The 23,593-nt window shown below is 39.1% G+C and overlaps 1 protein-coding gene and 1 pseudogene across 5 annotated transcripts in view; one reads left to right on the top strand and one right to left on the bottom strand.

Annotated features, from left to right (window-relative positions):
* POU2F1 (POU class 2 homeobox 1) overlaps nucleotides 1-23,593 on the bottom strand; it is a 175,274-nt gene that overhangs the window by 126,073 nt on the left and 25,608 nt on the right. For 2 of the 5 annotated variants that reach the window (XM_034666675.1, XM_034666673.1), the window contains exon 2: nucleotides 5,896-6,053. The exons of the other annotated variants lie outside the window; for them this stretch is intronic. In XM_034666675.1, coding sequence (XP_034522566.1) covers nucleotides 5,896-6,037 — 142 coding nt within the window. In that variant the 5' untranslated portion in view covers nucleotides 6,038-6,053. The remainder of the gene's footprint in view (nucleotides 1-5,895; nucleotides 6,054-23,593) is intronic. 5 annotated transcript variants of the gene reach the window in all.
* On the top strand, nucleotides 2,955-3,288 carry LOC109490904 (annotated as a pseudogene).

The following is a 23,593-nucleotide window of genomic DNA, read 5'->3' as shown; positions in this document are numbered from 1 at the left end:
TTGAGCCCTGTGTTGGGCTCCTGCCCTGCATCGGGCTCCCTGCTCAGCGGGGAGTCTGCTTCTTCCTCTGCCCCTCACCCCACTCGTGCTCTCTCTCTCAAATAAATAAATAAAAATAAACTATCTTTAGAACCAATTATTTCTTTGTAGTCATATCTCTATTTCATCTTACAATAAAATTACTACACAACCTCATTACTCATCAAAGTATGTTCTGAAAAAGCACTGGGTATTTCCAAATCCACCCTTAGAAGGGAATGTGGTACCAATAAGGAGATTAGAGAATTTCCTACAGGTCTCCAAAGCAACTGTAAAAAAGATAGGATCACATAAACAAACGTATTACCTTTTCAAGGGAACTATTCTGAAGATGTCACTTTCAACCGGATTTAAGTACACGAGCATGTGTGTCAGTGACAGTATATTTGTTTAGAAGTTAAGAACCATTCTAATTACACCTTGCATGGACAAGAAGTTACATCAGCCTGTGGATGTAACAGAAGAACTGTAGGTCTGGCACTGACATAAAGTGAAGGTTTAATCCCTGAGACAGGGTTTCTCCACCTTGGCCCTACTGGACCAGATCATTCTGTTGGGGGAGGAGGGCTAATCTGTGTGCTGTGGGGTGTTTAGCAAGACCTGGCCTCCAATGACCAGTGCCATCAGCACCACCCTACAAGTTATGTCAACCAAAAAAGTCTCCACACATTGTTAAATGCTCCATGGAGGGCAAAATCACCCCCATTTGAGAAGCATTCCACCCAGCTAACTACTATGGCATGCTAATTTTACTTCTGTATGCATGGTCTCACATGTTCAATTTTAAAAGAATACAAATATGTTAAACACTTGAAATATTTATCAAATTCTTATTAACCTTCACACCACATTCTGCCGTCACTGGTGAATATGACAGCACCCGGAGACACAGACTTTAAAAAAAAGGAAAAGATTCACCTGGTTACTAACATATTACTAGCTAACAATTATGTTTCATGTGGTTTAATGGAAAGAATACTAAATTTGTTAAGTGAACTAGGAACTGTGAACTATCCTGTTGATTCTGCCTCCAAAATGTATCTTGAACCCATCACGTCTCTGCGTCGTTCACAACCTTCATCTCAACCAACATCATCTCTCATCCAAAGAACCTTTAACTGTTCTCTCAGCTTCTACTCAGCTTTTACTCTAGACTCTTCCAACCTATTCTTCATTCATTCATTCAACTAATATTTACTGAATGTCTGCCATATGTCAGGCACTCTGTGCCCCAAGAATACATTGGTGCACAAAATTTTCTTACAAAATCCTTTACCTAGAAACTTAAATTCTAATATAAAATATGTGAGAGGCCAGTAAGTGTTTTGAAGAAAGAGAAGGTAGGGAAGGATGGGTGGGGGTGGGGTCTGGTGTTACATATAGTGGCCTGGGATAGAGTCACCAGTTGTATGAAGCCCAGAAGGAGGTTAGGAAGTGAACCATGTGGATATGGGGGAAAGCATCCTAGGCGAACAGAAGAGCAAGTACAAAGGCCCTGAGGTGGGAGGATGTCTCTGCCCTTTACTCTGCATGAAATGGGAAACCACTAGAAGATTTGGAGCAGAGGAGAATCGCGCTCCAATATTTTAAAGGAAAACACTGGCAACTATGTCAAGAGTAGGCTGTAGGGCTACAAGGGTGTAAGCAGAGACCAGTTAATTTATATGCGATTTAGACCAGCGGGGGTAGTGAAGATAAGAACTAGCTGGATTTGGGATGTATTATTAATTGCAAATTAATATTTTTTAAAACACAAATGGGGCTGTGCCATTCGTCAACTCAAAAGCCCTTCAACTGACACTTTCTTCCCACTGCACTTGATATAAAATGAAAAATCCTTAATATGGCCTAAACAGCTCTGTAAGATCTGGTCTCTGCCTAACTCCCTGGCCTCATCTTACTTCCCATTAATCAAAATACATTCTGGCCACACTGATCTTTCAGGCTCTCTAACTACCCCAAATTCTTTTCCATGGGGCGGGGCTTCCTGCGTACTCTTCTCTTAGCCTAAAATGCCCTTCTCACTCTTGGCCTTGCTTGCATGATCCCTGGAATGGCTCACATTTCAATTCACAGCTTAGAAAATTCCCTTCCTTGAAGAGACCTTCCCCAACATGTCACTCTAAATTCGCTTCACCCCCTTCCCCCACTATATTCTCTCCAAGTACCCCAAAGGACTTTTCCTTGATAGGGCCCACCCTGGTTAGTAACTATAACATTGGTTTAATTATACTTAATTGTTAATGTTTACCTCTCAAGACTGTGGGCTACCAAGAGCAGAGACCACTTCTGTTCCTCTTACCATCACAGACTCAAGGTGTGACACAACACCTCATACCAGCAAGTACAAAAAATAATTTTTTTCTTTTTTTTATTTATTTATTTATTTTTTTAATTTTATTTTATTATATTGTGTTAATCACCATACAGTACAAAAAATAATTTTTGAACAAATGATAGAACTTTCATCCCAGCTCTGCCAGATATAATCCAGTACTTACGTTCTTAGGGCTTCAACATACTTTTCCCCCTTTTTAATCTTATGACTCTAAGAAAGTAAAAGAAAATAGAGTAAATGAGACAAAGAAATAGGAAATCACAAAAGTTTTCAGAATAGTTTTTCTGAAGCGGTCAGGGAGCGGGAGACAGAAATGAGGGAGGGCCTTGATTGTTGGGTTATTAAGTTCAGACTTTATTCAGTGGCCAAATGAAGGGGTGTGGAAGGCTTTTTGACCTTTACAATGCTACAAGCAGAACAGTGCATTTGGAAGATTAAGCTCTCTGTGGTGTATAACTAACTGAAGAAGAACCTGAATGCAAAAATTTAATTAGAATCCAAATGCAACAAGTACTGCTCCTTCTGCCTCTTAGAGCCTGTGCGGGCCTGCTGGGAACAAGCTTCTAAAGCGACAAATATGTCTGAAGGCCTATCACCCAAGGCCATTTTTGCTGGTGATACGTGGGGTCTCCAGAACAAGAGGGAACACACAGCTCGTCTTAAAACTGAAGGTGTTTATGCTCGAGATGAAACTGAATTCTATCTAAGGCAAGAGATGCGCTTATGTGTACAAAGCAAAGCACAGCACGGTGACTGTTGGTGGCAAACCGAACAAAACCAGAGAAATCTGGGGTAAAGTAACTCGTGCTCATGAAAACAGTGGCATGGTCCCTGCCAAATTCTGAAGCAACCTCCCTGCTAAAGCCATCCGCTGCAGAGTCCGTGTGACGCTATACCCCTCAAGGATTTAAACTTACTGAAAAGTAAAATAAAACAAATGCAGCAACTACTTCTGACAGTGGGGAAGCCCCCAAAGAACTGCCAGTCATAAAAAAAAAAATTTTAATTAGAATCCAACAGGTGAATAGGGCCTCAACTACTTTTAAAAGGCAATTGAATATAAGAACATAAATATATATTTTTTCTTACATATTAATTAGTGAAGATTCTTAGCATTATTATTTAATGACGAAATTAAGCTTATGTTTGTTTTAATTATACTTTATAGAGAGAACAAAAAAGGGACCAACAATGGAAAAGACTTTGATTTTCCTGTTCATTCATTACTTATAATGCAACCAAATTAATCTTCCAAAAGCATGGCTCATATCATATTACTCAAAAAACTTTAGTGGCTCCCCACTGTCTACTGAATTAAGTCCAAACACCTCGGCCTGATATTTAAGACCCTTTACAAACTGGCCCCAACTTAGTTGCTTTTACTCCCCTATATTCCAGCCAAATTGAACTACTTTTGCTCCAACACAGCCAGCTTTTTCTGCCCCTACCAGACCTTGGTTCACATTGTTCCATCTTTCGGAAACGCAATTCTACCGTCCCCTCCTAATCCACCCGTCAAAATCCTACCTTCCTATTTCAGGACCCAGCTCACCTGCTACGGCCACCCTCACTCTCTCCAGCCCCCGTCAAGTACAAAATGACTTCTCCTCCTTCTATAGACACCCAGAGCCCCAGGGCTTTGTAACGTACTACATTTTTACCTTGAATGACTTTTCCTGGTATGGATGATCATCCCGCTTAAATCATAAATAATTTCTAGGTCTATCCTTTTGTGAAAGAAAGATGGGTACTATGTACACAAAATTAATAACTGTATTTACAATTTGTAAACTGTTCTAAGAGCCTATTCCTTTGGAGGGTAGGAACTGTTTCCCATTCATCTTTTGTTTCTTGCAATTTTTTGAACAAAGTGTGTATTTAAATATCTTTGTTGAATAAAACCCAAAAATTTTAAGTTGAATATAAATTTGCCCTTTCTCACTCAGGTATTATTCACTGAGCCACATTAAAAGAAAGAACAGGGGCGCCTGAGTGGCTCAGTTGGTTAAGCATCCAACTCTTGATTTCAGCTCAGGTCATCATCATCTCAGGGCTATGAGATCAAGCTCCATGTCGGGCTCCACACTGGGCATGGAGCCTGCTTGGGATTCTCTCTCTCCCTCTCCCTCTGGCTCTCCCCCACTCCCTCTGTCTAAACACACACACACACACACACACACACACACACAATTATTAAACACCTGTACTGTAGTTAGCTACTATGCTAAGAGACAGTGTAGATGATTACAAATAACTATAAAATACCACTCCTGTCCTAAGAAGCTTATTACAATATTGTTAGGAAGATAAGACAATTTTCACAGCAATTAGAAAAATAAAAAAAATGCTATCAAACAATTAAATTCTAAAGTATGAATTTCAAAAGAGCTGGTAGAGATAGTTAAGTGCCATGGAAGTCTAGAATGGAGCGACCACAGCTGGCTAGCCTCCATGAAGAATGTTTCTGAGAGGCATAGCTAGAAGGGCAAGGAGAGGCAAGATTATCTGAAACAATGTGTTCCCTCGGGTTGCTCCAATGGTCATATCCTCCCTGTATCTTGGTTTAAAAAACAGTAATAACCCATGCAGAGCACCGGGTCTCTGACCTATAAATGTACACGCTCACTGGCCCCATTCACTTCACTCAGAAGTCCTCTACTAGCACTCAGATGTGAAATTCAGAAATCTGAAAACACAACATTTTCCAAAACACAAAGAAATCATTTTTTACATTTTCCTCACATGTAATGTGAAGGGAAAGAGGGAAATCTCAAAGACGACCATTTTAGGAAGACAAATTAAATTTTAAAAACAAACTACAAAAAATCTTTATGGCCCCAGCCTGACTCATTCTAATAATTACCTCCTTAAACATCAGTAATTGGACAAATTTTAGATGGAGTATAATTGACCTGAAGTCACAGTTCAAATGTTTCAGATTAGAAGAGTCATTTTTAAACTCATTCAAATGAGAGAGAGCAGAGAGGTCTAAAGTTGAGACCCCTGGGCCAGCTGGCCTGGGTTCATAATCCCAGCTAACCAGGCCTCCTCTGTGCCTCAGTTTATTCATCTCTAACATGAGAACAAAAACAGCTCACTCATAGTATGGCTATGAGACCAAATGAACTAATGCATTAAAGCACTAAGTATAGTAATCTAGCACATAGTAAGCAACCAAAAGACCCACCTATTATTATTATCCAAAGCAATTAAGGACGCTAACTCACAAACTCAGTCAGGACTACTCAAGCAATACTACATTATAACAGTCCCCCCACCCCATGGTGGGTATGTTCCACCACCTCCACGGGATGCCGGGAACCTCGAACAGGACAGAATCCCTATATATACTATGTTTTTTTCTTTGCATACATAACTATGATAAAGTGTAATTTAAAAATTAGGCACGGTAACAGATTAACAGTAACTAATAATACAATCGAACAATTATAACAATATACTGAAATAAAAGTTCTATGAATGTACTCTCTCAAAATATCTTATTGTACTATACTCACCTTCTGTGATGATGCGAGATGATAAAACGCCTATGTGATGAGATGAAGCGAGGGCAATGACGTAGGCACTGTGATGTAGCATTACACTACTACTGACCTTCTGACGAGGGTCAGAAGGCGGGATCACCGGCTTCTGGACCATGGCTGACCGTGGGTAACTGAAACCACGGAAAGCAAAACCGCAGATGAGGGGGGATTACTGTAGTAAACAAAAAGTATCCGCTTCAAAAGTGAAAACTAGGCATTTCTATTGTGTCTGTGCCCACAGTAGGCTGCCCCAAAATGTGCCCCTTTGGCATAAAGATTATTTTGAGTTAAAGGTAATAAAAACCCAGCCAATGCAGGAAAGGCTCTCTGCCTTCTCCGTAACTGCCTAGATTTACATTGGAAAGGAGGGCCTGCAATAGGAAGAGAAGTATTAACAGAGGCCTCCCTTTACCTGAGGAACTTATCTGCATAACAGAACAATCTTGTTTTTCCAAACATATCCATTCACTTTTATGCTACTGTGTTTCCCCCCCTTTGTGTGTTCAGGCCCCTCCCTTTTTCCTTAGCTTCTAGAAGCTTCCTGTTGCCTCACTGTCTTCAGAATTTCAGGTCTGTGGATTCCCTGTACATACATCTATTAAACTTGATTTTCTCCTGTTAATCTGTCTCATGTCAATTTGATTGTAAGTCCAGCTGGAAGCACCCAGAGGAAGGTCTTCCTCCCTGACACTATATATGAAATTCACAGTAAAGGAAATGCAGAACCTATGTACACAGAAACTCAATGTAGGACAGAGCTGACATTGCATAAAAGCAGAGGAAAGGGGAAAAAATTCAGTAAATCACACTGGAAGAACTGTAAATCTATATAAATGTCCTCACCTCACACCATACACAAAAATAATTCCAAGTTGATTTATGACCAAAATGTGAAAAAACAAACTTTATAACTTCAAGAAAACATAAGATTTGAACATGGAGAAGGAAAGAAATGTTTCTTTAATAAGGCATAAAAAGTACAAACCATGAAAGAAAAGGCTGAAAATCCAACAGTATTAAAATTAAAAACTTTTGGTAATCAAGAGTCCATTTAAGAAGTGTAAAGACAAGGGCACCTGGGTGGCAGTCAGTTAAGCTTCTGACTCTTGTTTTCTACTCAGGTCATGATCTCAGGGTCATGGGATCGAGCCCCACTTCTGGCTCTGAGCTCTGTGCAGTCTGCTTGTCTCTCTCCCTTGCCCTCTGCACACCACCTCCCCCTCCCCCCGCCGCAAAATAAATAACTAAAATCTTTAAAAAAAAGAAATGCAAAGACAAACCACCGACTGGGAAAGGATGTTCTAACACATAAAACCAACAAAGGACAGGAATCTGAAAAATTTCTACAACTCAATGAAAGACAAAACAATCCAGTTAAAAATGGGTAAGATATATTAACCAGCAATACACAGAAGAGATATGATGACCAATAAGCATATGAAAAGGTGCTTATCTCATTAATAATAAGGAAAATAAAAATTAAACCCTCTATGAGATACCATTTCACAGCCACTGGGAATGGCAAAGATGCAAACTTCTTGGCAAGGATGTGGGACAGTGAGAACCACAGTCCTAGCATACTCCCCCTTTCACACAAGCATCTTAATGAAACTCTTGCAGCACATGTACCCACGGAGATGCACACAAGGTTATCCACGGCCACATCGCTTCTAAGAGTCAAGAACTGGAAACAACAGAAAGTGCTGCATTAATGTGCATTAATAAAAGAATGTGCCAGTTCCTAGCCTCAGCCTCCAGGCCTTGCACACTTCCTCTTGCTTTCCTCTAACCCTGCTCAGCTGCCTGGTGAACAACACTGGGCTAACCTTCTGCAGGATAAAATATGTGAAGCAGAAAGAAGCCTGCGTCAAAGCATCCTGACCTACCCAGACTTGCGCCAACGCCAGCAGCTGGCCAGAGACATACATGAGCAAGCCTAGCCAGGATGGGCAAGTCACCTAGCTGACCCACGGTCTCCTGAGCAAGAATGAATGGTTGTTATTTGAAGTCAGTAAGTTTGGGGGTTCTTACAGAGTGATAGGTAACAGATATATAAGTGGATAAAGCGATACATATTAATATGAATAAATGTGACAAACAATATCACATGTAAAAAGCTGCACAAAAATGTATGTTATCATATATACATATGTTTTAAAACCATTGTTTAGAGTTATAATACATATGCATGAAGAATGCTGGTTACCTGTAGGTTTGGAGAAAGGAAGATGCTACTGCGGAGAGGTACACAGGGGCTTCAAGCTTCCCAGAGACCCTTCCTAACCACCCTACCTAAAATTTCAATCCTCCCAATACACCCTGTCTTATATTCCCTTCTCTGCTTTATTTTTCTACTCAGCACTTAACATCAGCTAATTCCATAAAAGCGGGGATTTGTTCTGTGTTTGTAGCGCCCACACTAATGACTGGCAGAAATTCTGATTTAAGGCTCCCAGGTAAGTATAATGTCCACCCTGGACGGAGAACCACTGCCTTGGTGAATTAAGTGCTATGGTAGCAGTGAGGGACAGGAGTTGGCAAACTATGGACTGCAGGCAAAATCTGGCCTGCTGCCTGTTTTATATGGTACACAGGCTAAGAATAGTTTTCACAGAAGAATATTTCAATTGATTTGATAACAGGGAACACTAACTTTGAACCCCAATTAAGTGAAAATGTTATCCCCTCCAAAATAATTCTATAATTCCCATTAATAGACCTGTATCAGGGACACCTGGGCAGCTCAGTTGATTAACCATCTGCCTTCAGCTCAGGTCACGATTCCAGGGTCCTGGGATTGCATCCCACATCGGGCTCCCTGCTATGCAGGGAGCCTGCTTCTCCCTCTGCCTGTTGCTCCCCCTGCTTGTGCTCTCTCTCTCTCTGAAAAATAAATACATAAAATCTTAAAAAAAAAATTGACCTATATCACAAAAATTTTTATTCAATTATTGTACTTTGAATTTCAGTAACTAGAAATTTATGGAAATTTGTTTTTTCTATTATTACAGTATCTACATCAAAAAAAAGTATCTACATCATATTCTTGAAATGCCTCAAAAGCTTAAAATATTTACCATCTGGCCCTTTACAGATAAGGTTTGCCAGCCTCTAATTAAGAGCAACAGCCATGGTAAATCCTGTGTAAATTTAGGCAAGTTCTTAAACTCCCCATGCTTTAGTTTCCTTATCTGTTATCTATCTGAAAGACTGTTAGAAATAATAATAGAAGTGAAATATATAGAACACAACTGACCACTAGGAAAGGCTCAATAAATACAGACTATTCTTATTAGTGAGGAAAAAACCAAACCAAANAAAAAACAAAACAAAAAAAAAAAAAAAAAAAAGTAAACAAAGAAAATGCAATTATACAATGATTTGCAATTTATGGTAAGTGCTATGAATGAAATAAAGGCTAGAGACAGATAATAACCAGGATGCCAAAAAATGCCTAAGGATCACATTCAGAAAAGGAATAAATACAAAGGGAATATGAGGGGGAGGAGTTGCTGATTCTGGTCCCCTTAAGTCACCGCCCCCCCAAAATGGAGATGGACCCAAGCCATGAGAAACAGCAAAACAATGAGGTAAGTTTTGGGGCACCAGGGTGGCTCAGTCAGTTAAGCATCTGCCTTTGGCTCAGGTCATGATCCTGGAGTCCCAGGATAGAGCCCCGCACTGGGCTCCTTGCTCACTGGGGAGTCTGCTTCTCCCTCTGACCCTCCCCCTCTCGTGCTCTCAGTCTCTCTCGCTCAAAAAATAAAATAAAATCTTTTTTAAAAAAGAGGTAAATTTTATCTGTGGTCACTTCTGGAGTTCCAACTAGAGGCAGCAGAGCACACTGGTTAAAAGTGGGGCATGAGATTCAACGTGCCTCTGTTCAAATCTCAGCTCTCATATTTATAGCTGTGCTTTGAAAACTTGGGCAAGGTATTTAATCTAAATTTCAGGATTTCTCTTCTGTAAAATGGTGGTTGAAAACACCATCTGCTCCTAAGACTCCTGTGTACTGAATAAGGTAACACAGTTAAGCACAGTGATCAATAAATGATGGCATTATTACAACTGGTTGCTGAGGTCTTATCCAAATGGATCCCTTAGTATTTTCCACAAAGCCAGTCATTTATAGTCTATAGTTTCCATTTTCTCCAATACTCTTCTGCCTCGAACAGTGTTTGATAAAGATTTTATTTTATTTCTCAGCAAATTTCTTTAGATTCGAGGATACAATATATATTCTTAGCCCTATATATTTCTAATACTTCCAACTGAAAATCGATATGGGGGCTCAAAAGAAAGATATTTTTCTAGGGGAAAGAAATATAGTAACTGACATTGGACCAAACTGCCATCTACTTCTCATCATTTGGACACAGGTATATATAATGTTACTGTAGTGTTAGTCCTCGTTTTTATTTTCCATAGAAGAAATAAAATAGAGCCAATGCCTCAAAAGAGGTTGTTTTTAAGTTATCTTTCTCATGCTCATATGAGCATTTGCTGGTTTTTCTGTTTAAATCAAAGAAAAAGTAGTGCCAATGTCAGATTTTAAAGTGAGAGACCATTTGATGCCCAAAATGAGACATGATTCCTCAGCACTACCTATTCTCGTACGAAACAATAAATGGCTCCCTGAAGGACACAGTCTACAGCTCACCTACCCAACTTAATAACAATCTTATCACCAAAAGTACCTTGAGCAATAGAGAGCATCAGGAAGTGGCTCTGTTATAAATTTAGGAACAAAATTGAAGGTCCTAGGGAGACATTTTCCACAAGCACATCCAGACAGTGAAAAGGCACTGCCACATTCAAACAGGATTTTACTGCTTTATAAGTATCTCTCTCCCTGAAGCAACTCAAAATTATGACTGCCTCAAAATAAAGATTTGTGTAGCTATAACCAGTGTACCCAGACCCTAATATATCAATAGATATGCACTGAGGTTCTTCAGAGCAGGAAAGTCATTGTACTGCTATATCCCAAAGAGTTTTTCAAATACCATCACCAAAAAGGAAAAAAAAAAATCATCTCTCCCTTTATCCACAAGCAGCTTATCAAAAGACCATCATCTTTTTAACTCTTCTGTTAGCCTAAGTGAGATAATATGGTATAAAAATCATTGAGCTGGAAGTCCAAGATCTGAATTCTAGTCTCAGCTGTTACTTGTCAGATGCTTGATCTTTAACAAGTCACTTAATTTCAGTTGTTTTCAACTTAGGAACTCAAAGTTATTTGGTGTGCATATGCTCACCAATTCTTCAGCTAAAAATTCATCTTATTTCCACCATTTATTTATTTCCTGTCTCAACAACAACAAATCATTATCACTTCTCTATCAGTTAGGGATCCTATCAATTTCAAGGCACAGGAAACCTACTACAAATAGATAAGTTTAAAAAAGGGGGGGGTGTGGCCCAGTAACTGGAATAGCCAGAAGTAGACCCCAAGCAGTATCTTCAAGATTTCTCCCCCTCCCTCTCTCTCCTTCCTTCCCTCCCTTCCCCTCACCCCCCTCCAATTTGTCTGTCTTCTTGTTTGGACTTCATTCTTGGGCATCACAGGGTAGCCGGCTAACTGCAGCCACTCTTGCCTTTCATCAGCCTGGGTTTAGGTTCAGCAAGGATACTTCCTCCTGTTTTGCTCCAGCTGCGGTTGGCTTCACTTGAGAAATGGTCCACCTGAACTGATCAGTTGCTGGGGGGGACACAACTGTAAATGCAAGAGCAGAGCTGGCACAACCCATGAGGCAGGGACTAAAAGTGGGAAGGAGTAAAACCCTCCACACAAAACAGATGTTCTTTACACCTTCTCCTACCCAAGGTAAATCCCTCCACTGAGACCCCATTGCCGTTTCTCTCCCCCAGCAGCTCTACCCCCACCCCATTCTCTTCTTCCAAAACTCAATGAGCCCTTTAAACCTTCCCCTTAATATCTGGCATATCATCCATACTCTCCATGTAAGTGAGAAATCACTTTCTTTCCTTCATCTCCTCAATCTAATCAGTCACAAATTCTCGAAGATTCCACCTCCTTAGCTTCTTTTCTCCAATCCTCTTCCTCCCCGGCTTCTTACAACCCCTTCCCTTATAAGGTGTAGACCCCTCTCCCATCACTCGGGCCCCATTGTTTTGACTGCATCCAACCCATCACCCCACCTCCATTCTCCACTGCTCCCGAATCCATGCTCCATACTGTCACCTGTATCCTTCCAAAGTTCAAGTCTAATCTTATTCTTCCTTCTTTATACTTTGTTTTTTTTTTTAAATACTTTTTAATGTCTCCTTGTTTCTGGCAGGATAGAAACTGTCTTATTTTTGACACCTTCACCTTATAGTTTAATCATGTCAATTACTGCAATTTCCAAAATTTAATCAGTTGTTTCTTACCAGTCCTTTTGCTCACATTGCTCTCCAGATTGGAATTTGCCTGGGCTACTCTGTGGATTCAAGGGGTTCCCCCTACTCTAAAACACCTAGGAGAACAAGATTCAACTAAGGTGTTTCTACTTTTATGAAACCTTTCCTGAGGTACCTGCTTTCTTTGTGCCCTCGCTATTCCCAACACAGGTCTCTCTCGCAGCACCTATAACAATTTACTGCACTCACCTATTTGCAGGTAAATATAGCTCTCAAAAGCAAACATGCCTTAGGATCATCTGAAAAGCTCTAAAAAACAGATGCCTAAGCCTACACCACACTAAACATACCAAACCAGAATTAGGGCCCAGGCACGTACACTGTGAAAAAGCTTCAAGGCAGGTAATGTTACCTGCCCCCATCCCTCCAGGCAAAAACCCCTTACAGATGATAATCTACTTAAGGAAAACCATTCCTATTAAATATATCCAGTTCTTCAAATTGTTCCTGACAGTAGGAAAACAATAAATGTTATGGAATGTTATAGAATGTAAGTCTTACACATTGCTGTGAATTACAGTTACCAAAAATCACACCCAATGGGAGAAAATTACCATAACATACCATTTTTGGGCATTCCAACTAAATAAAAATTTTTATACACTGGGTGAGGAGGATGGGGAAAGAGACAGATGAAGAAATTACCCGAACCACCTTTCTCTCTGATAATCAAGAACAGAACATTATCCTGCTTGCTCAATTGATGAAGCCAAGGACCAATGTTTCGGACTTCAGCTTCAAGGTCCTCTATGATTAGGAGTTCTTGCTGCTTTTTAACGACGAATAAAACCAATACGGTCTTCTGCATTAGCTTTCTATGCAGCAAGAATCAAGACACATGTGGAACACAGCTCTACTATGAATCATGATTAGGCAATATTCAAAAAACCAGAATTACCCCCTATGTCAAATCCAATTTAATAACTATGTTCTGCCTACCTTCAGGGCCAAACACTAGCTGAGGTAGGTCAGTAAGGAGAACGAGAGGCACAGTGGCTGCCCTCAGGGAGCTGAGACTCAAGTACACTGCAGCTGGAGCACACTGGCAATGGTGCTCGAATTCTCATTAAATAGAACTGAGGCTACCAAATGTGCTTTCTGTATTCCATTATAACCTTTAAGTTAGATTAATATTCCTATCTTATAAAATGTTTTTAAAAGAACACTAAGGCATTTTCCTGGTTTGAAGCAGATTATCCAAATTTTCCTCTTGAAAAAAAAAAGCTGCCTTTTTTTTTCTAGTTGCATCATAAAAGCAGGGAGCAAATAGGAAAAAATGAAATAATTAAGCAAAGACATTAAAATTTCCTTCAGCCAGTATTTTCTATTCTTTTCTACACTGAGACAAACCAACCTAGCACCAAGTTAAAAAGAAAAAAAATCTAAAAGGAAATTTCTTTCTTTAAATAAGGAGTCCTTAATATAGGGGCACCTGGGAGGCTCAGCTGGTTAAGCATCAGACTCTTGATTTCGGCTCAGGTCACGATCTCAGGGTCCTGGGATTGACCTCCGCATCTGGCTCCGCTCTCAGTGCAGTCGGCTTGCCCCTCTAACTCTGTTCCTCCCTGCTCACACTTGCACCCCCCTGCTCACACTCACACCCGCACGCTCACTCTCTCTCTCTAAAATAAATAAAATCTGGGGCGCCTGGGTGGCTCAGTCATTAAGCGTCTGCCTTTGGCTCAGGGCGTGATCCCGGAGTTATGGGATCGAGCCCCGCATCAGGCTCCTCCGCTGGGAGCCTGCTTCTTCCTCTCCCACTCCCCCTGCTTGTGTTCCTTCTCTCTCTGGCTGTCTCTCTCTCTGTCAAATAAATAAATAAAATCTTTAAAAAAAATAAAATAAATAAAATCTTTAAAAAAAATACTTAGTATAATTCCAAGTTTCACTCTGGGGGAAAAAAACTAGAAAAATAAAGGATGAAACATGTTAGTGGGAAAAAAATGACACCTTGTTGTACAAGAGAGTTAGTAAATTTTCAGAGGCTAAAAGTTCTGTCTCTGACCCTCAAATACAAACTCTTGGGCTGATGAGAGATAAAAGCATAATTCAAACCATTAAAAGTAAGTACTGTAGGCTTCCCTTTTGAAGTGAAACTCTTGGCCTCATAAGTGAACTTGTCCCTTGATGATCAAGTTTGTCCAGTTTCCGACTTATTCCATTAGCAAACTCATCATAACGGGCTCTTTGGGCCAGTCCACTTAAAAATATGCATTGTAATGAACACTGTACTGCAGTAAAACAAGGCCATTTTTTAAAAACCCGAAGGCCCAATTAGGTTATGTAAATTTGAATTAAATATATACATAAATCAGTCAATACCCAAAGCTCCTGGCAAAATGCCAGCCAGCAGTCTTTGGCATAAGAAATATTAGAAATGCCATCCTAGAGGGATACATGCTCTCTTTTTCCCCCTAATGTCAACACACATCAGATTGAAAGCTATAAACTAGTCATCCATGTTAACTCGACGCTGCTGTGAGCAAGAAAACTATCAAATGCAGTTACACTTTGAAAGAATTTTATTTAACCTTTTCTATTGGCCAGAAATACTATTCATTCGGCCACTTGTGGCTCAGTTATGAACATTTTTGCGTTTGGAGTTTGCAGAAAAAGTAAAAAACCCCATCTAATAAAAGCTGTAACTTAACTACACAATTATAGAGAATACAGATAATTATCTGGTTTGTGCTCTCAAATGATCAACAATGGAGTTTATTATGGTGTTAGTTCTCCTTCATGGTGAGAAAAAATTAACATTGAAAACAGATTTGGGGATCTTAGGTCCCCCTACAAGATTTCATATTAGCAATTCCTGCATGGGCTTCTTCCACATGGAAAACTATACAGGAGTTAAGTTTTGATGGCACTTTGGAAAACCACACTTGAACTCCTCCAGCCCTTCAGGGAGGAACTGGTGGGGACTGCTGTTCTGTAAGTATCGTCTGCAAAGAATCTGCAAACATCTGCACTTCTCGTTTGCAAAGACATAACACACGAGACCGAACTGCTGGTTCCAAATATAGTCTCTCCAGAGGTCAGTTCAGATAATCCTAACAGCAAATAGAATGGCCTTTATTTGCAGAAGCATCTAGAGGGATCTTGTTATGACATAAAAAGATAAGAAAACACATTTAAAAACAGAGAAAACTGCCAACCCTTCGAAAAGAAATACATTTGATTTCAATAATCAATGTATCAAGAAGAAACAAGAAAAGTTTAATATTATCTTATGTCATATCTATTTTCTCATACTTGCCTCTTAATGACAAAATACAGAAAATTCTTTTACATTATACATCATGAAGCCTGTCACACCATATATTCAGTGATGACAAAAAGGGTACGGTGTCTTCCCCCACTTTGCAAAGCCTATTATGTCAAGCAGGAAACACCCTATAGTCAGAAGAAGGAGCTCAGTCTGTCGAACCAGGAGAATTTCTAAGAAATAGGACCTTTTAATGGAAAAATGCTATTTTCCCAGCACCTGTTACGGAGAGTCCATGAAAGAAAATCAAAATTAATATTTCCCACTAACATGAATTAAAGCTCCCTCTCTAAACTCTATTTCTCTTCATACTCAGGAAAATATTGATAAATACTGGCTCTAATTTTCTGGGGTACAAATGAACCCAAGATTAGTTTTAAAGCTAAAAACCTCATAGTCCGCTCATGAGATTTCCTTACGATACCTCTCCCTCACATACACACACACACACACACACACACACATCAATCTCACTATTATCTGAAACTGTTTTTGGTTAAATCTTTACTGATCTCCTGAGGAACACAATTCTGAAACTACTAAAATAACATATTAATTTATTTTTATAGAATCCTAGCAAAATAAAGTCTGTATGTGTATTCATTTTTAATCTAATCTAAACGTAAGTAGGAAAGGTAATAAATATGGAGAAATAAAATAACTTACAATAAAAGTAGACAGGGTGTTACTAAGATATATTTTTAAAATAATGCTCTAGTACACCAGAAAACTGAAGTATGTAATATATTCCAGGCACTTAGATTTCCTCCGTTTATGAGATTACTAGAAACCATTTTTTAGAGTCTGTTTGATCCACTCTGTTGATTTAAATAAAAAGCGGGGGGCTTCCAGAGTCCACTAAAGGTAGTTACGCCCCAAGCTCACAAAAAACCGACACACTGTACTGCTACCTTTGTTGCTTGTGTACATCAATGTTTAGCCCCAGAGTAGTATCCTTTCAGGGGGAGGCTAACAATAAACTGATTTTCTCAAACATAAGATTACATTTTTCCCCCTGATGTTCCTGTGGTGACATCCTCAAAAATAAAAGTACTATTAAGCATCATTTTCCACTTTTACTAAAATTTTTTTTTTAAAAGATTTTATTTATTTATTCGACAGAGATAGAGACAGCCAGCGAGAGAGGGAACACAAGCAGGGGGACTGGGAGAGGAAGAAGCAGGCTCATAGCAGAGGAGCCTGATGTGGGGCTCGATCCCATAACACCAGGATCACACCCTGAGCCGAAGGCAGACGCTTAACCGCTGTGCCACCCAGGCGCCCCTACTTTTACTAAAATTTAAACACCATAATTCAAATTCTGATTAGAACCTACAAACAAGAACAAAAAGAAAACATCATTTCCCAAGCTGTGATAACTGCTTTCTTTCTACCCAACCCAGGTGAACATCCCCAAAACTATCAGCATAATTCAAACATCGTCATCTCATATCCTTTTCTCTTCTTTGATTTTTGGAAAGAAAATGCCAGAACAGATTGCCCAGAATGACAGATAAGGTCAAAATCCTGCTAACAGGAGTATTTATGCTAGGAAATATACCAAAAAGAAGACACATAGAACAATCTGATCATAAAATAATGTTCCTTCTCACTGAAGCCTCTGCATTATTCTATGCAAACAAAAATAAAATGTCAATTACAAAAGTAAACACATCCCCATTAATAAAATGAGAATCAACCATCTAACAGCTAGCAAGGGGCAGAGATAATAAAGAGCATTTTTCCAAATTCTGCATTCACTCTTTCATGGCTCGCCACAGTGCTCACTGCACACACAAAGTCCCCCTCCACACCCCAGGGGATCAGTATCCCCCACCTAAATAACTATTGCTTTAGTCGCTCACACATAGGGCCAGATCTTGAACCCCATCACCATCCAGAACTCTTCTTCCTCTAACACCTTAAACTCTCTCAATGCAACCACTCCTCCTGGATCTGTCACTCCCTCAATCCCACTAAAGACCTACTATTCTCCAACTCAGCCAGTAAGTTAGGCAGAACTCCTGCCCTCCACGTTCCCTGAGACCATTAATTTGCTCCTTTCTTTACTTCCATCTCAATTCCACGGAGACTGTAAGGTCCATTAATGACTTTCTTGTCAATCTTTTGCACTCTCTTGCTTCCTTGTCCTTCTGCTGTACGTCCCAACAAAGCTCCCAGTCCTGGCAGATTCCATCTGACTGCCTTCTCCACTCACACACTTTGGGCTTCCAAGCACTATTAGCAAAATTAAAAATAGAAGGCACAGCCCTACAGGCTGGTCCTGCACAATCCAGCAAGTGTCCTCGTGAATCTCTCTTTAGAGGCCAGATTTCAATGGGTAGAGGAGGGAATTAAAGGTGTATAGCAGACGAAGGGAGTTTATGAGTTTAGATTATGTTCAAAGAAGCTTGGAGATAAGAAGGAAAAGGGTGGTATGCAAGGGAACCGAAACAAAGTTGGATCACGCTAAGGTTTAAGAGGGCTGGTAGCTGGGGCAAGTTTGGAGGCAAGGAGCAGACAAAGAAGTCCAAGACTCCTCCAGAAGCAGAAAGAAATGGATAGGATTCATTGCTTCATATTTTACGAAAATAATATATTGGTTTCAGTAATACAAGTTAATTAAAAAGGGTTTATCTCCAATGCATATCTCCATAGTTTCACCTCTTGCATAGTAAAAGCCCCAACTCTGAAATCAGACAGCCTGGGTTTGATTTCCAGCTCTTCAACTTCCTAGCCATGCTATTTCCTAGATAAGTTATTGCATCTTTCTGTGCCTCAGTTTCCTCATCTGTAAAATGGGGATAATTATAATACCTATGTAATAGGGTGTTATGAAAATGAAAGAAGTTAATACACAGAACATACCTGGAATGGTGACTGGCGCATAAGAAGCACTATACGGAATGTGAGTTATTCTTCTGGCTAAAAACTTAAAATGCTATTTAGATGTTCTTGTGTTCAGTCCGCTACAGAGAATGTACTTCCCTAACCCCATACTCCCAACCTAATTTTTATTAGCCTTCAGGGTCTTCTTTGATACGTCTCCCCTGGCTCTTCCTCTCCCTCCTCCCTGCTAAACAACTGGGTTACGTGAATCTCTTCTATTTGTCCAGAGCACACTGCGTTTACAGTATTTATCACAGGGTATTATAATTTTCATTGATACACCTGTCTTTCCCCTCCCCCAAACTGAACTGTGAGTTCTTCCAGGATGGGACCTATCTTTTCTGATTAAAGTTCAGGGGGTTTAATAAGTGATGTATGTAAATCAGTATAAAACTGTACTCGATGGATAACAATGAATGTTAAAATAAATAAGTCAGCTATTCTAGTCTTAGAGGATTGTTTCATGCAAGAGAGCAAACAAGTTCATTTACCAACTTAATGTCTATCATTTATAAAATGTGCTACAGTTAAATTCTGAGGTTAAAAAATATTAACTACCCCGAGTCCTTAAAGAGTGCTATGCTCCAAAGAATTACCACACACAAACTTCTGCAATGTTTCTAAATTCAGAATATACAAGCACATTACTCAAACAACTTACACACATATTACTCAAATAACTAAGTCTTTCCAAAATAAATCTGATTATGGTTTAGAGGAAATAAAACTGTTATACACTTTGTAAAGCAAAATATACAACTTCCAACCACACGACTTTTCATAAACCGTAGTCCATTCTATTACCAGAAATTGAAACTTCACCTTCACTGGTGTCAGAAACTGACTAGGGTCCATTGTTCTCTCTCTGCATAAACCTCAAAAGACCCCTAAAGGCAGCAAAATTTAAACAACATTCAAAATATGAATGGTTTGATTGTGTGTTCCAATTATTGTACCTGCACTTTTTGTTTAAGCTAACTTTTTAAATACATCTTTTCAACATATGTATGCAAAACATGTATCAAAGCCAAGCTATTCTTGCTTTTCTTTTCCAATAAGTCATAAAGATTTATTATACTTACATTACTGACCAACAACAGAATTCCTACCCACAAGTTAACCGTATGGGAGAGTATGTACACGAGATCATCGTATCAGGGGCAGGAAAAAAGAGAACTTACAAAAATTCCATGTTCCAACTAAGAAAACAGAAGCCTCAGAAGTACTATATAGCTCAAAACTGAAATTCAATTGGGGATGTAGTATTTTCAGAAATTCTGAAACAACAAAACAAAAAGAGGGAAAGAGGAAGAGATCTGAAAGACAGAAAAGCTGGGAGGAGAAAACTAAATTTGGGTAGAGATTAAAATTTATGCACTGTTTTATAAGGGTCCTTTATAAATCCAAATTCATTTTTAAAATTTGCAGATATAAAAACTGAAAAATGTATATAACCGGATTTACTTACAAAATTACATTTAGCATTAAATTTAAACACCATTTGTTCAGTTATCAACTTACTTATAGTTTGTTTTTAAGTAGGCTCCACACCCAGCCTGGAGCCGTGTGGGCTTGAACTCACCACCCTGAGATCAAGACCTGAGCTGAGATCAAGGGTCGGATGCTTAACCGACTGAACCACCCAGACACCCCAACTTACTTATGTTTTTAATGGCAACTAAAGTTATAAATGTATCACTTAAAAAAAAAAAGTAGCAACACCTCATTTTTACTAACCCATGAGAAAACTCTGACAGAGAAACTATCAACATAAAAGCAAAAGGGAAATAAAAAATAGGATCTTCTTGTCTTCCACATAGTGCTAGGAGATACAGAAATCACTAAATTTCAATATTTTAAAAAGTCACTATATAAAAGCGAACACATTTTACTTGGAAATCTAAACTCTGGAGTCTTCTTTTAACTGTAAGACCTTGGGTCAAGTAACTGAACTCCTCTCTAAATGAGGGAGAGGAGTCTTAGGGACTTCAAATCCCTTCCAGATCTAAAAATTATAGATATTACCTTCTATTTATTCTTTATTAAATAAATTTCAGGCTTTGCTTCCCCAACAACTCTTCTCATTAGGGAAGTACCATGGTAAGTGGCTCCAAGTGCAGCTACAGAAATCAGTCTCAAGGATATGTGCCCTGGCTCTACCACCCCATAGCTGCGTGATCCCAGACAAGTTATTCCAGCTCCCCAAGCCTGTTTCCTTGTCTATAAAACAGAGTAGTAATAATAGTACCTATCCTCATAAGCTTGCTGTGAAGATGGAAAGAGAAAGTGCTTAGCACAGTCCTGGCACACGGTAAGATGCCTAATTAATGCTAGCTGGCATTACTGTTCTGTTTTGATGGTTTTTAAAAATGCTATTACTCCTTTCATCAAATAGATAATAATTAATTCCATTTGGGTTGTTTCTAAATTTAACCTTTTTAAATAAAGTGTATACAAACATTTTTGTGTATAAAGCTTTTCCCAAATTTAGGGAATTTCCTTAGGATATATTCAAGAAAAATCGCTGGATCAAAATATATGGATGTTTTGGCTTTATAAACAGGCTGTATAGATTTTCATTCCCCCAAGTATATAATTCACTGCATCTGAGTCAATCAGCACTGAAAATCATTACTTTCATTTCTTATAATTTGATTTAAAGTATTTCTCAATGTTGCTATAATTACCATTTTGTTGATTATTTGTGAGGCTGAGAATTTTTCCCATTTATTAAAAACAATATAAGGCACTAAGAATCCTGGCTAAAGCAAAGAAAAAAATGTTCAATGTTCTGGACTTTGCTTGGGGAGGGTGGGGGTACAGCAGCGTTCTAGTCCTCAAGAAAAGCAAAACTTTTTTCAGATACTTAGGATCTAGAAGATTTTTCTTAGATGGGTCTTCATAAAAAGGATACCAAATAATTAAGGACAACATTCTCAACAACAGCAAATCTGATAGAAGGGCTCATTTGCTGCAACTGTATTTACCTTAAATTTAAAAAATACAAGAAAGTAGGGGTGCCTGGGTGGCTCAGTCCATTAAGCGACTGACTCCTGATTTCGGGTCAGGTCATGAACTCAGGGTTGTGAGATCGAGCCCCACATCAGGTTCCCTCCTCAGCACAGAATCTGCTTCTCTCCCTCTCTCACTCTGCCCCCCCTCCTCATTTGCACTCTCTCTCTAAAGTAAATAAATAAATCTTTTAAAAAAAATACAAGAAAGTAAAATAATTCACTAAATATAATTTTGGTACCTGAAACTTTGTATTATAGTAATGCCCTGAGTTATTACTATACTGCTACCTGCAATTCCTGCTTTTAATCCTCCAACTTGGCAAATCTCTAGAATTGAAGGCTTGATCAAATTGAGACACGCTTATCTACAATTTCTCAACTGTTTTTATTTATTTTATATATTTGCAAAAAACAGATCTATTCCTTGCATATACTGTAGAAAGGATATATGAATTTGATAATAAGCCAGAGAAGACCATACAAAGTTCTGTCCTTTGTTGTAACTGAGGTACATTAGCAATGTCACTGGAAGGCCTTCCTGAACCAAAAATCTAACTATATTTCATATTCTGAAACATTTTTGTAAAGATTTTATTTTTAAGTAATCTCTATGCCCATTGTGGGGCTCAAACTTATAATCTCCAGACAAAGTGTCATATGCTCTACCCACTGAGCCAGCCAGGAGCCCTCCCTCCTCCGCCCCCAGAAACATGTTAAAGGATATTTCCAGGGGTGCCTTGCTGACTCTGTCAGTCAGAAGAGCACACAACTCTTTAACTCAATTCTCAAAGAGAAGGAATTTTGGGTAATAATTTTTTAAACGGTTGCTAAAATGTTTCAGACAAATTCCAATGTGGCTAAAATCCATTATATGACCCAAATAATTTCTAAAAACTTCAATAAGATTTTATTGTAAAATTGTGTCATCAATCATTCAGTTTGAACAAGATTTTTCATATCCATTCCTTTTGAAATGGCAAGATTTATCATAGCTTTGGTCATTCATTTTCTTTCTGCCCCAATGCAGGGCATCTTAAGACATTTTGAAGATAGAACCTTCTTCATCATGGCCCCATTTACAAAGACATTTTTGCCCATAGAGATTAAGACCACAGAAGTAACAGTAGCAAAATGGGTAGTGGAACTTTTTCAAAATTTGGACGAGAAAGCAAGCATTCTGGCTTCTCAGGTCCTGCAGGATAATGCAAATGTTAGTGAGATGCTATTTTTCTGTCAGTCAGCTACCCTAAGTACCTGCATTCTTTCCTCCTACTAGTAACATGAAGTCTCAACAACTAGAACAGAATTATGCTCTGTGTTCTCACGGCAGCTATGATAAATTTCAGAGATGTTTTGGCTTTTATAACATTTGCTAGTCTTCCTGTTATGTTTGTGTCATTTCCTAAAAGATGCTGCTGGAAAACGGCTACATAATACATATGTAATATTAGGATCCCTCTCTCAGAAAATGATGTACATAAAAATCAGAGGCTTTCCTCATTTCGTCGTCACTCGGCAGGCCCACGATCTGACTCCAAAAAATACCTTTTTAAGGAAGGGATTATTTCCCACACATAGTCTACCAATTTAATATATCTAGATTAGCCGTTCTCTGACTTTTTTTTAAATTTTAGAGCCCCTTTACACCCTTAAAAATTACTGAAGCCCCCATGGTAGGCAGATTTCTAAGCTGCCCCAGATGAGCCCCAAGTCCTGCTATTGGTGCCTCTGTGTACCCCTTCCCTTGGAGTGTGGGCTGGACCTAGTGATTTGCTTCTAACAGAATAGTGCAAAAGGGATGGAGTATCACTTCTGTGATTAGGTTACAAAGGCTGTGACCTCTCACATTCCTTTCTTGACCCTTGAACAACATGGGTTTGAACTGGGTGGGTCCACTTATACATGGATATTGTCTGTTTGCTTTTAAAAAATTGACAGCAAAAACCACAAGGCATTTCTTTACAACTGCCCACTCATCTCCATAGGATTGAATCTAAGGCCACTGGTACAGGGGTCACACCTGCTGCCCTTTCAGTACTAAGGAGGCCATCAGCAGCTCCTGAGGGCCCCCATGTGC

Source organism: Ailuropoda melanoleuca, chromosome 8 (genome assembly GCF_002007445.2).
Source record: "Ailuropoda melanoleuca isolate Jingjing chromosome 8, ASM200744v2, whole genome shotgun sequence".
Lineage (NCBI taxonomy): Eukaryota > Metazoa > Chordata > Mammalia > Carnivora > Ursidae > Ailuropoda > Ailuropoda melanoleuca.
Note: the sequence above shows the minus strand (reverse complement) of the source record. Positions and strands in the feature narration are given on the sequence as shown.